This window comes from Callithrix jacchus, chromosome 3, assembly GCF_049354715.1.
Source record: "Callithrix jacchus isolate 240 chromosome 3, calJac240_pri, whole genome shotgun sequence".
NCBI lineage: Eukaryota > Metazoa > Chordata > Mammalia > Primates > Cebidae > Callithrix > Callithrix jacchus.
The window spans coordinates 108,864,171-108,878,695 of record NC_133504.1 but is presented as its reverse complement, the minus strand read 5'-3'; the positions used below and the strand labels follow the sequence as shown (position 1 = coordinate 108,878,695).

Genomic DNA, 14,525 nt, shown 5'->3' with positions numbered 1-14,525 from the left:
TGCACACGAATGTTCATTGCAGCACTGTTTACAATAGCAAAGACCTGGAACCAACCCAAATGCCCATCGATGATAGACTGGACTGGAAAAATGTGGCACATATACACCATGGAATATGTGTGCAGCAATCAAAAACAATGAGTTCATGTCCTTTATAGGGACATGGATGAATCTGGAGAACATCATTCTCAGCAAACTGATACAAGAAAAGGAAATGAAATACCTCATGTTCTCACTCATAGGCAGGTGATGAACAATGAGAACACAAGGACACAAGGAGGGGAGTGCTACACACTGGGGTCTATTGTGGGGAATAGGGGAGGGAGAGCGGTGGGGGGGAGTTGTGGAGGGATAGCATGGGGAGAAATGCCAGATGTGGGTGAAAGGGAGATAGGCAGCAAATCACACTGCCACGTATGTACCTATGCAACTATCTTGCATGTTCTGCACATGTACCCCAAAACATAAAATGCAACAAAAAAAGCAATCAGAAAGTATGAAAAAAATTATATTATGCTTTGTATGTGTACTTTTGAGCTAGCAATTTCACTTAACATTATCTGTCTTATAAAAAAATACCCATATGTGCACTTGTGAGACTAAACATTGTTGCACTATTTCACAAAATGGGCACATGGAACCAATCTAGGTAACTGTTAATAGGAGGATGATTAATAAATGAGAAAAATCTATACTATAAAGCATTTTAGAAGAAAAATTAGAGATAGATTTAGATATATTGAAGAAAAGGTGCCTAAGATATTAAGTACAAAGGCAAGTTGCAAAACAAAATACAGTCTTTTTAATTTTTTTATTATTATTATACTTTAATTTCTGGGGTACATGTGAAGAACGTGCAGGTATATTACACAGGTATACACGTGCCATGGTGGTTTGCTGCACCCATCACCCCATCATCTACATTAGGTATTTCTCTTAATGCTATCCCTTCCCTAGTCATACATTTCCATATGATTATATGTGCCTTATGATACTTGTATATGATATGATGTACATGTACCATACTGATTGCAGTAACCCTTGGGGAAGGAAGTGGAAGATATAGTGGGATAAGAGCTATGCTTATAATAACTGTAATTATGGAGAAGTAAAAAGGATGGGGGAAAATCCATGGTGTACTTAAGTGAATTGTAATTAATTATTTTCACAGTTCTAACTTCCAACATGATGTTGGTATTTGGCATAGAATATAAAGGTAATTTTTAAGGGCTTTGTCTAATGAACCAGAAATAAAACTTTCCTAAATCAAAAATAAAATAAAATAAAATGGAGGACCTTTTATGTTTGAAAGCTATTATGGACTACTTGTGTACATTCAAAATTCACATTTTGAAGTCCTAATCTCCAATGTGACTGTATTCGGAGACAGGACCTTTAAGGAGGTAAAAAAGGTTAAAAGAGTCATAAGGGTAGCACCCTAATCCAATAGGACTAATGTCCTTGTAAGAAGAGGGAGAGACATCAGGAGAGTGCACACAGAGGAAGGGGCACGTGTGGACATAGCGACAAGGTGGCCATCTGCATGCCAATGTGAGAAGCCTCACCAGAAACTGACACCACTGGCACCTTGACCTTGAACTTGTAGTTTCTAGAAATGTCAGAAGATAAATTTCTGATGTATTTTATTATGGCAACCCAAGTAGACTAAAGACAACAGCTAAAAACTATTTTTAAAAACAAGAAAGCAAAGTTTATGATCTTTCTGAATACTGAATGACTAGAATAAATCCTGTCAAAATAGATACATGAAAATCTGACCATGCTGTTGTGCTCATGTGCAAATCCTGTACTCCCCAAAGGAAAGTCCTTGCTTTTATGTGCATCCATGTGTCTCTTCTACTACATTTTGTTGAAATTTAATTTCAATTTCACTCTAGATCCGTGAGTCTGGGTGCAATATCTGTTTTTCATCATTGTAGCACCTTATGGTACTGGGTGCTCAATTATCACTGTTGAAGACTTGGAGGCACTTGATTTAGATACAGTTCTGTATAAAACACATGACTGTATTTCTTCAAATCTAATCTTAGATGGAGCAGGTGTACTCAATTCCTTTTTATTTGCATATTTGACATAACTTCGATTTGAATGAACTTAGATTTCTGGACCTCTCACTTTCATTATCTAGATTTATTTCCATATTTTTTTAGGATTTTCTCCTCACCCCTGCATACCTAGTTAATATCCTGGCAATACTGAACTATTTATTATTCCCCAAATACAGCCTGCTTTTCTTTCACTTTGCAGTAGAATTTTAATATAGTCTTTATATAATAAAGGAACATTTAAATCAATTTTCCAATTCATTGTGTTTTTCGAAGATTGAAAACGATTTTCACTTAAATGATGCTTTGCTTTTAAAAAATATTTATTATAAAATTTTTCAAATATATACAGAAGTAGAGAAACTATCACAACGAACTTCCATATACCCATGACCAAAATTTCACATTTCTGTAAACTTGGCAGATGGCAGATTTTTTTAGTAAAGGAATTTAGTTGAATCTTTTTACATAATGAAGATTTTGTTTAAACTTTTGTTTTTATTGTAGCAAACAGTAATATAGGTCTGATTATATTTCCTTATGAATTCAGACAAATAAATCATTTATACCTATGAATGAAGTATTTGTAGTCTTTGTCTATCTTTGCTACTGCTATTTCAAAAATTGACCATAATGACTTTAGTATGACTTTACTGACTGTCTTACTCATCTTGAAATATAGTCATCACTGGCTTCTTCAAGAACAATTTTTAATTGGTTGCATCTCTAAGTTACTAGAGGCAAAATAATAGATAATAATATAGATTTCTATGTTTCTAAATACCATTTCATAATGCTTATAGTTTTGAATAGAATATTACAGCCTAGCTTAATCTTTATTTTTGAGTAAGCCTTGTGATAAATCTTAAATGAATCAATTGTATATAAGCATATACTGTGACAAATCCATTGACTGTAGGCTATATTTATGATTCTTGACCTTCTTATAATTTATGACATGTTCATGACTCTCCTGGAGATTTTGGAGAGGATCTCTATGGTGGCTCATTAAAAGGAAAGTTAAAAGAGAAATTTGAGACCAAAATGTAGATGCTGAAAGAATCAGCATGCTGGAAAAGTATTTTAAGCAAGCAGATGAGCAAAAGGAAAGGAGTGGACCTAGGAGGAAACAAGTGGAATGAAAATGCTGGATCAAGGAAGGTGAGTGAGAGGATGACAGAACCCAGCATGAAGATGAGGGGAGAGGGTTGTAGGAAATAACTACTGGCCTGTGGTCAAAGCTGGGTCAGACAAAATTATTGGATCTGGGGCTTTGAGAGATGAGGGTCTCACTCTTCCAAAGACCTGCAGAACTAAGAGAAGCCATTCAGTGTGGGCTGGGAGTTGAAGGACTATGAAGACACGATTGTGTCATAGTGTGTCAGCTTAGATATTGTTTGTATTCCAAGATTCAAGATGCCAAGCATCCACCATCAGCACCATCGCTCTCTGTTCTCTCTGTCCTGCTCCCCACGACTTCCCACTCCCACCTGCTAGCCCTCTGTCCAAACAAAGAGGGTGGAAAGCAGGATATCGTGACACACTGAGGATATTTTTAAAATGCAAAGTGTGGCTACATACTCCTCAGCAAAAAATGAGGCAGAAGATAAGAACAGTGTTAAATGAACAATTTGTGCTTTCAGTATAACACATTAGAGGTAGTATACAAACTAATTATACTTCTTAACACTTTTTATAAACAAGCCAGTAGCTAATTTTAAATGTAAATATCTCATGCAATGCCATAGGAGAAGAAATGTAAATATCTTCTATAACTTTCCTGTTTTCTAAATGGAATATTGCAACTATTCTATCCACCAGCGCCAAGAAAATTTATTTTAAATCAGTGGGATATATTATTGATACTGCTTTATTTCTAAAATTACATTTGCTAATATAGCCCTTAAACAACTCAGTGAGGTACAGCATGAGACTTATTTATACTATTTATCTTTTGTGTTTTTCTTTAAGCAAAACAAAGGTTTTTTTTTTTTTTTCTTTTTCCACAAAGGGTTTAATGTAGATTATGAGTCTAGGTGAAAAAGAATGAGAATGAGAGGTTTACAAATATTACATATTAATAAAAATTAAAAAAGAAAAGAAAGGAAAAGAATGAGGGGACTAAAGTCTGGTTTGATTTAGTTTTTTACATTTAATAAGGAGTTCAAAACAACAACCAGAGAAAGGGTAACGGCTACAGTCAATAAAAATAAACTTGGAACTTTCAGGGAAAATGTATCAATACATACAGTCTATTATCTATATAAATTTATTTTCCTTGACAATTTAAATCATGATTATTAAATAATATGAATGGTAATTGTTCATCTATATTTTACTAAATCTTTTTTAATGGAGAATAAAGCTCTATGTAATACTGTTCTTAAAATTCATATTATGGGAATGCCTTAAAATTAGTGATTATTATAATAAAGAACTTAAGCTTTTCATTTTTTGAGATTTAAGTCCAACCTTTATTATACTAAAACATAATCAAATGCCAGAGTATTATAGTGACATCTGACTATTTAATCACATAAATATAATGAAGAAATCTGCTGCCTAATAAACGAGTCTAATAGCCAACATAATGTTGTCTAGCAAGGAAAAAAAAAAACCTTTGGACAAGCATATGGTTACTTTCTCTGCCCAAGGTTCAGAATCCCCCTAAATAAGATATTTATAATGAAGCCATAGAGTGTATTCAATCAGAGGTGGCTTCCAAGAACATACCAAATGTCTGGACGAAACACAAATATTTATGCAATCACCTGTGAATTTTCAAACGTAGCTAAGTTTAGAATGGTTAAACTGAAAACTCTTCAATTTTTAACCTAAATATTGAAATGGGAGAAAACCAGGAGGTATGACTATAACACATGACTAATTCGGGTGTATATTTTAAAAAAGAAGAGAAAATCTAAGGAAGAGGAAGAACCAGTGCCAACTCACTTGTCTCTCCCACGTCGAACTTCATCCTGCTCCTTGGACTGGCGGCGTCGCTGTCTGGCGGATGTGGCAGAAGATGCCGGTGGTGTCCCCGATTCTGAGTCCTCTGAACTCTGACCTCCAGAGTTATTAACATCAAAAAGATGTTGTTCTACAGCTGATCGGATGGTTCTTTCTAAGAGTCTGGCAACAAGAATGCAGAGTCATTCAAGCAGTCAAGTTCATCAGTGATCACCTTAAAAAATATGTGCCTACAGTTATGGGAATGTCTGTATTTCCAACAGAAGGTCTTTAAAACTTCATGAGCAAAAAGAGATGTTGAGGCGTTAATCTAAAAATTATCTGCATTATGTGTTAAAAACAAAACAATTCTGCCAGTTTAATAAATGTTTCTCATTTTTGAGAATTTAGCATTGCTGAACTGCTCATGACAAGTATAGCAACAATTATGAGGCATTCAGGAAACAGGAGTCAATTAATATAAGGAAGAAAGAAAAGATTCTTTTCTTGCCCTCACAGAATAATAATAGACCTATTCTTTCAAAGGCAATTTCATACCAACTCTACAGAGGAAGAGAGAGTGATTTGCAAAGCAAACCTGCACAAATAATTTAATGATGCCTATTTAGAATCTAAGACAAAATTATATGAAAATAATGCTATTGGGGAGAAAACGCACCAGAACAATTAGAACTCATAACAATATGGCATAATCTTTCCTAACTGCTATTCAATTAATTTGTGATGTTTATAATTGAAGTTGTATTCATGCAAACACCTCAAAACATATTATTGAAGTTGGAAGGATAGATTTACTTTGTTCAACCTAAGGAAAACAGACAAGCACAGGGCTGAAAAGAATGCGTGGTAAGCTATACATGGAATCATTGTTAAAGCTGTAGAATCTTTCAAGGTGTGCAAACCTTCTTTTAGCACCACATTACTTCCAAATAAGCTGGTATGGAAAACTCTTAGCTTAGACTCCTCAAACCATGTTTTTCTCTGCTTGAAAAAGAACCACACACATATATTAATTAGTGGTTATTATATATATATTATATGTAATATATATGTATTCTAAATTCTCAGGCTGAGAAGTAGCATTTACTTAAATAAAATGGATTTGACAACTAATTTCAGATTTTTCAAGTGCAGTTTTATAATCAACTCATAGTTATCTCATTCAAATTTTATTAAAAATATTTTAAGAGAATGAGGAAGTATAGTCCCATTAACTTAGGCATTAGAACTTTTATATATAGAACTCCATGTCTCAAATGATTCAAGATTATTTAATCACAGCACAGAGGATTGTGAGTAAATTAATATACACATAAGAGATGTACATAATATATAAATAACATATTCATGAGGAAGCCATAAAATGCATTAATACAGAGGTGGCTTCTTACAACATAACAAACATCTAGATGAAACTGAAATACATAAACAGAACAACCCTGCACTGTATCTAAGCTATAGAAGACACGAAAGAAAGGTTATTAAGAAAGGAAAAAGGAAAGAACATGTCAGCCTTGGTGCGCTTCTTGAATATCTTTGAAATGGACAAAGCTAAAGGAAGTCAGTCCTTCCCTCTGTTTGTTTTCTCTCCCAACAAGGAGTTAAAAGAATGGAAATCCATCCTGTTAGATCCAAATTCATTCCAACTAGTGCTACTTCTAACTCTTACCTCTTCTCCCTATGACCCCACATCTTCCCCACCTCCTACATCTGATCTTTGCCAAGGCCTCCTCACGTCCCAGCAAGTAAGGAGAACAGGTAGGTGTGATGGCAACATATGTGGGCAAGGAGCTGTTCTGTCATTCGATGAATATTTATTTAGTGTCTAATATATACCAGGCACTTTTCTAGGCAGTAGGGAGGATAGCAATGAACGTGACAGACGAGCTCCTTATGTTTACAGAGGTTACATTCCTGTAGGGCAAGACAGATAATTAAAAAAATGTAATTTCCAATAGTAATAAGTTTCTAAAACACTGAGTAAAGTGGTGCAAGTGAATATGGGTAGTCAGGAATAGAATCTTGTTTTCTTTTCTGCATTCTTCAAGAATAGAATTTGTTTTATTTTCTGCATCCCTATTAGACTGTCACATCCCTGAAGATAGGGCCCATGGCTTCTTTGACATTACACATCTAACAGGTACCTGGAGTGTTGCAGGCACTCAGTCAATGTAGACTCAGCCAAATGAACTGAGTAGGAGTAAAGACATGGTTAATGCTTTAACCGTTAATTACATTCTCCACTGCAAGATGCCTCCCAAAGCACATTAGATTACTTGTAAATATTAATTGATACTGGCATTATTTTAATGAAGTAAACAAAAAGCTCATATTTTCCAATGTTGGAGTTGTCCGTAGGATTACACACATAAGAATATCTAAGTAGCCCTCTCCTCCATGTAGTTTAAAAGTCACTGGCTCTTATTACCTTAATCTCCTAATACTGTACACCATTAGAGTTGCTTTTTTTCTTTTCTGCTTAATAAGTGGAAGAGGGCATTTAAAATAAAACACCCAAAACCCCAAAACCCAACCCAAATAACTTACTCTCCGGTTGTAGACACATTGCTGACTTGGGGTACATGAGCACTGCAGAAAAACAAAGAGAAAGAAAGTCAGGTTAGAGGAAAGATCAGAGATGACGAATCAAACATCTGAAGGGGACCTCAGGCTGAAAGAAATTAGCTCAGTCCCGAGTGATCCTGAATCAATGGTGTTTAACCATCTAATGAAACATGTTCATTGTCACTTGTTTCTAGAAATTGAGATAGCCTTGGCTGCTTTTAACAATGACTTTTTCTCCCTTTGAAAGATGTCCATGGCAGATAATTCTATAACTAAATTTGGAAAACCATCTCTTAGCTGTCACCCTATTGCCATTGCAGCCCTAGTTCAAGGTCTTTTCATTTTCCTAAAATATTAATTGTCTCCAACTGCATTCCTGCCACCCACTTTACCTATTTCTATCTTTCCCCAGCCCAAATCCATTCCCTTCTTTCTCCTCTTAGGCCAGAAGACAGAACATCTTTCTAAAACTCTGCTCTGAACAGGCAGAGGGCAGTGGGGACCACAGGGTTACAGAACAAGGAACCAGTATTGTTTTCTATATGACTATTTCTAAACTATTTTTTCAAAGCTACATTTTCTTCCTAAGTTTCTCAGGATGGAAATCATCTCAAGTTTTGTAATGTTTCAGTTTAACATCTAATTTATAATGTTTTTGTTGAGCACTTATAAACTTTCATTACTTTCCCATTTTTCTAAAGCCTGAATTCTTTTTAAAAGTACTGAGAAGTGATCAACATAAAGTAGAATGATAAAATTACAAAACATTATCAGGTTAGCACCCTTCAGAACCTTCCCCCTCCTGGCTGCACTTATGTTCACTTAACTACAATCAGTGTAGAGGCTGGCAGCTATTTTAATTGTATTAATACATTACATTCTCACATTCTGCCCTCTAGTGTTTAGTTGGCTTTTCAATCAAAATTTAAAAGTGTCTATCCTTCAAAAAGAAAGGTTCAGACAATCTTTAGTAGTATCAGTATTACAGTTCTACCTAATAGTTCTGATAGTTCTCTTCTTTGTAGAAGACATTTAAAGAAAATCAAAGTTGTTAATGACCAATATTGACAGTTGTCTTTCAATTACTCCAAACATTCTACTTTATACAACATAATTTTCACATATGAATATGCTGCTTGGGAATCATCTATCAGGTTTTTCCCTCATGTAAGCGTATATCTCATCTCTTTCAATGTATAATTTAAATGCCTCAAGGGATTGTAAAATATTTCTCATTTTCTTTCATCACACTCCCAACCACCACCACCACCATCATGTCTTGCATAGTACTCATTAGCCCAGAGGTGATCGACAAATGTTTACTCTTCAGCCCAACATAATTTTCTTGAGTTAAAACTGTAGCTCTTTGTTATGGCCACAGACCACAGGTGAAACCCAGAAAAACCACGTAAAATTATGTGATTAGGTAAAAGGGAAGCTGATTCAAATAAGTATTAAATAATTAAGATGATAAATAAATACAAACACTCAAAGACTTATTGAGCACTTACTATGTTTCAGACACTGTGCTACTTTTTACACAGATTTTTTTTCACTTACTATTTACAGCAGCCCTATGAAGAGGTACTACTGTTTGCCCTCTTTTCAGATGAAGAGATTAGAAAGGTTAAATAACTTACCCACAGCCACAGAGCCAAGAAATAAGATGAGCTGGGATTTGAACCAAGAAAAATTGTAGCTCAGAGTCTAAGCTCTTAATCACCGCACTAGCTTGTCTTTCACTCCATTGCTCACTATAGTCATCTTTGGGTATGGAGGCCTGGCCTTAGGTATTTTACTTTGCTTTTAATTACAACAATTTCTCCTCTGCCTCACAATGCCTGTTATTCATAGTGGTTCCCAGGCTACATAACCAACATTAAACCCCTTTCTGCTTTCTGTCTTTAACTGGAACAGGCAGTCCTTGCTTTTGCTACTTTGTGGCCACTCTCTGTAAATTCAACACTATATAATTAACTCCTATACTCCATTTCTCAGTACAGTTACACAACCTTGGTTTTGAGAGCAGGGACCCACGTGAGTAATGACTCGGGAAAAACCCAGAAGAAAGTTAAGAATGTGGATCTGCTAGATGCTAAAAAACATTCCAAAGACATGTCATTAGGCTGTTAGTCTCGAATGCCATCCCAGAATGACAACACCCTCCCTTCTACATCCTTTTGAACTGTCCTTCTTTTTGACTATTAAAGCAAACCCTGATGTTTTGATGTTCATTTCCTATGGGGGGAGGGTGAAGAAAGAAAGGCAAGAAAGGAAAAGGCAAAAACAACAAACAGGATGAGGCTCTGAGGTTTCTCTTTAAATAAGGGCTTCTCCAATCTTAATGTGCACAGGGATCCCCTAGGACCTTGTTAATACAGACTGTCATTCAGCAGATCTTGGTCTTGGGAAGGGGAAGTTAAGGCTGCATTTCTAATAAATTCCTCCACGATTCTAATACTGTTGGTTTGTGGAAGACACTGAGTAGCAGAAGCTCCATATCCTTGCAACGGAAATTATTTAAAACTTCAATTACTTAAATATCCCAACAATGATTTTTAAATATTATAATATAAGTAATGAAGTTGTGTTAAAATGAGAAAACTCATGTTGACCTCAGTGAATAAAAGTCAGCACATAGAAATTTCTCCAACACTTAGAGAAAAATGACCTGAACCATCTAAATAAGTTGTAGAGGGCATTTCTCAGAATGCAAAAGTAAATGAATAAATCAGTAACAAAACCAAGTAATTAATTCATATTCATATTTTTATAAGTAATGAAGGTGTGTTAAAATGAGAAAACTCATGTTAACCTCAGTGAATAAAGGTGAACACATTGAAATTTCTCCAACACTTAGAGAAAAATGACCTGAACCATCTAAATAAGTTGTAGAGAGCATTTCTCAAAATGCAAAAGTAAACGAATACATCAGTAACAAAACCAAGTAATTAATTCATATTCATATTTTTGCTAGCATATTTATTTTAGGACGGTTTTAGAATAAAGGTATGATGTTTTTAATAGTCCTTTGGAATTTCTGGTATATTATACTAGTCTATAATTTCAGGTTCTTATAAGAGAATTCCTATAAATAAAGTATTACAAAAATATATTTTCCATTGGCAAAAAGAAAAGAAAGTTCTTGTCTTGGCTCTGCAGTTGATTAGCCAAAATCATAGACAGGTTGTTGGTTAGCTTGGCTGCATTGGGTTGGTTTCTCCATACAGAAAATGAAAGGTCTGGCTAGTGATCTCTATGGTTTCTTTTACCTCTAAAAGAAACCTCAAAAAATTCTTCGATCTCAGATTCAAGCTTACTGCTTAAAGTTTAAATCATTACAAAAGGATATGACTGCATATTGAGTTTTATGACATAGTATTAGATAAATTATGGTTTATTAGATATTTCGTCAGGTATCCACTGCCATAGTTCCTGTGGGATGTACTTAACAATTCACCCTTAACAAAATTTTAAAGAATATTTAATGACAGCAATAGAGACTTTTTCCATAACTAAAACACTGGCAAAAAGGCAATAAGCGGCCAGGCATGATGGCTCACACCTGAAATCCCAGCATTTTGAGAGGCCAAGGTGGGTGGATTGCCTTAGCTCCGGAGTTTGAGACCAGACTGGGTAACATAGTGAAACCCTGTCTCTACTAAAACACAAAAAATTAGCTGGTGTGGTGCTGTGCGCTGTAGTCCCAGCTACTGAGGAGCTGAGGCAGGAGAATTCCTAGAACATGGGAGGTAGAGGTTACAGTGAGCCATGATCACGCCACTGCACTCCAGCCTGGCAACAGAGCTAGACTCGGTCTCATAAAAAAAAAAAAACAAGGCAAGAAGCATTAGAACAATAAGCAAATGAGCCAAAGTGAGAGATACAGATTTCATTTTTCATCCGAATGTAGCTTGCTTTTTATCCTTTGCAGATAGCCAAGAATAATGATTTTTTTTTCAGGATCCTTGACTGATCTGCTAAGAAAATTTCTTACTTACGCATTATCAACAGTTGGATAGGGAAGAGTTTATTTCCTAATGTTGATAAAGCAAGTATTGAAAATGGAAAGAAAGAAGCTCACTCATATGCAGATCCCAGCTCTACTGCCAAATTCAAACTTAAGCCTACTGTTAGTGATGATGCAACTGAATATTCTATTGGTATGGCCATTTAAAATAGATTCTAAGCCTACTCTGAAATATATTCTATGACATATTGAAATATCTTTAGTCTTTATTTCTATTAGCAAAATCCAAACTATATTTCCTTAAGCCAATTATGCTTAGCAATATTAGACTCTAAAATTTGCATGTGATAAGATGCACAGATGCCTGTTGACAAGTGATTCTTTAATTAAAGCTCCTGATTTGAAATAAAAAAGCATACATTTAAAAAGAAAGAGGTTTCAAATCTACAAAACGCAGACATCTTGAAAAAGCATGTGTTCTCTTTTCTGTGCGTTCTCTTATTTCAGTATGTTCTCCTCTGTGGCATATAAGAGCCTGCCTGTAAAATATTATTGTTTTATTAGGAAACATGAGGTCTAAAAAATTACCAGTTTTCTCTAGGATACAATATTTACATTTATTCTATTTTTTTAATTGAGCAAGGATTAAAAAGACAACTATGAGATCTTTGCTTAAATAAGCCTAAGGATGAACCTCATGTAACAATCATCAAAATAGCCTAAAATTCTTAATTTGTCTATTTAAAAAAATAAAGTATTTTTAGTATCATCTTAAAATACTATAAGTTGATATGCAGCAGCAACATTATACATATACAACAACACACATATTTATTATTGTATAATGGCTTTCTAAATTAAATTTTGTTCATAATGTTAGTACATTCTTCACAGTGTCAAACAGTAAAACAATTCAATCCTCAATATTTATTCCTTTGGCTTTAACCTCTCGCTATGATTATCATATGCAGAACTTTAATGGAACATTTGTAGGTATTTAACTTTGATAAATGTTGGATCATCTTTCTGCATCATTAGAGACATTTTGGGTAGCCTCAAATTTTGGTTTAAAATTGCATACTGTGCATAATATACTAGAATATAAATGGAAAACTTACCACATGCCTATAACTCAAAAGGAGGAAAATATTTATCCTCACACCTTCTCTAATTCACATTCCCTATTCCTTTAAATAGTAAGCTTGCTTTGAAGAAAAAAAATTGTTCTTCTCAGCTATATCTTAATACTATATTAAATTTATTCTAACAAATCAAATATAATCCATCAAAATATCAGAATATTCATCTTTTATACAGCTTCTTTGACAATTATTGATGTTTTCAATTTTACTTATTTAGTGTGTTTTAGCAAAAAAATGAAAGTTTTTTCATTTTTACATGAAGGTCTATATTAACCAAATTGTAAAATGCAATGAACAGTTTACTTATATACTGTATCCTTTTTCCATTTTACAGAAAATTAAAGATCAGAGAAGTTAAGTACCTAATTTAAGTTTACACAGCTTCATTCTATCTATGCAGTCTGGCTTCAGAATATGTCCTTAAAACTCTACACAATCTTTATTCTCAAATAATGCTGCTATTTAAAAAATCTTTGGCTATACCTCTAGTTATTTCATTAGAATAAGGTTACTAAAAGTGCTTTTTTAGATTCAAATAGATTTTTCTTCTTCTCCAAATTTATATAATGCAGAAATTTTCATTTCATCTAGGTTTTCATGTTTATTAGTTTAAAACTGCATCAAGTATTCTCTAATCTTTTAAAAATTATTATAACCCTTACTGTAAACTTCAATTCTGATTATTAGTGTATCATTTCTCTTTTTTCTTAAGCTTATCAGAGGATTTTCTATCTCATAATGTTCATTTTTGAAAATTATGAAATCATTTATGAAAAGCAGCAGCTCCTGAATTCAAATATCAGTTCTGCTTGTTTTCTGTTTTCTTTTATTATTACTGAATACTTTTCGGTTACAAAGAGGTTGTTTTTTTCTTCCTTTCTATAACTTCTTATTCTGAATGTGTGGCTGATTTATCTTCAATCTTAAGTGTTAAGTTACCTCTTTATAAAGTTTAGACTTTCTTCCACAAATTTTGACATATACTTTTTTCTTTATTCTCTAAACAGTATATACTTGAGACTCTTATTTACTCTTTGAGTTATCCCGTCATCCTGTCCCCTTCAAGAGTGTTCATTGGTTGACTGAAAGTTTTTTCTTAATTACACTGTGGTTAGAAAACACTATTAAAATTTCTACTCTTTAAGAACTTTTAAAGATAGCTGTATAATTTTTATAAAGTAGCAGAAATGCTTGATTGAGCTCTGTTTGTACTATGCAAAGTTTCACATATGTATATATGTGCTCATTTATTTAAAATCTTATGTATTTTACCAAATTCTTAATGCTATGTTTGTTATGAACATATAGTTGTATGTATAAGTCCTATATTAAAAATGGGTTTGTTTATCCTTGGTAATGTAAGATTTTAAATTTATATGATTTGATAATACAGTAAGTCTAGATAATAGATTAAGTACAGTTTGTCTTTTATAACAAATTTGGCCTTCCACTTCACGTACCTGTTCACATTTATCAGATATATGTTTATCTTTTTATTATTGATCTTTCTATGCCACTTTGTTTTAGGTATGACTCTTTTGCAAACAGTATAGTTCAAATAGGTTTTTTTTCTTTAGTATTTTAGCTTTTCTCAAATAATTTAATCCATTTACATTTAATGTCACAGCTGATAGATTTGTTCTAGTATTATTTTTGCTGTATGCTTTCTAATTTGGGAACTTGCTTTTCCTTTGGTTTCTGCAATTGCTCTTATCTTGTGAAGGCATTTTGAATACAGAAATCCTCTGCATAATTCTACTATGGTTGCTTCTCATCCCCATACTTCTCTCATTATTATTAAAAGTATGGCAA

At 33.8% G+C, this 14,525-nt stretch overlaps 1 protein-coding gene across 31 annotated transcripts in view; it reads right to left on the bottom strand.

Annotated features, from left to right (window-relative positions):
- FAM13A (family with sequence similarity 13 member A) overlaps positions 1-14,525 on the bottom strand; it is a 425,230-nt gene that overhangs the window by 63,781 nt on the left and 346,924 nt on the right. For all 31 annotated transcript variants that reach the window (XM_078366841.1, XM_078366843.1, XM_078366849.1 and 28 more), the window contains 2 exons: positions 7,584-7,625; positions 5,019-5,198 (listed from right to left, as the gene is read on the bottom strand). In XM_078366841.1, coding sequence (XP_078222967.1) covers positions 5,019-5,198; positions 7,584-7,625 — 222 coding nt within the window. The remainder of the gene's footprint in view (positions 1-5,018; positions 5,199-7,583; positions 7,626-14,525) is intronic.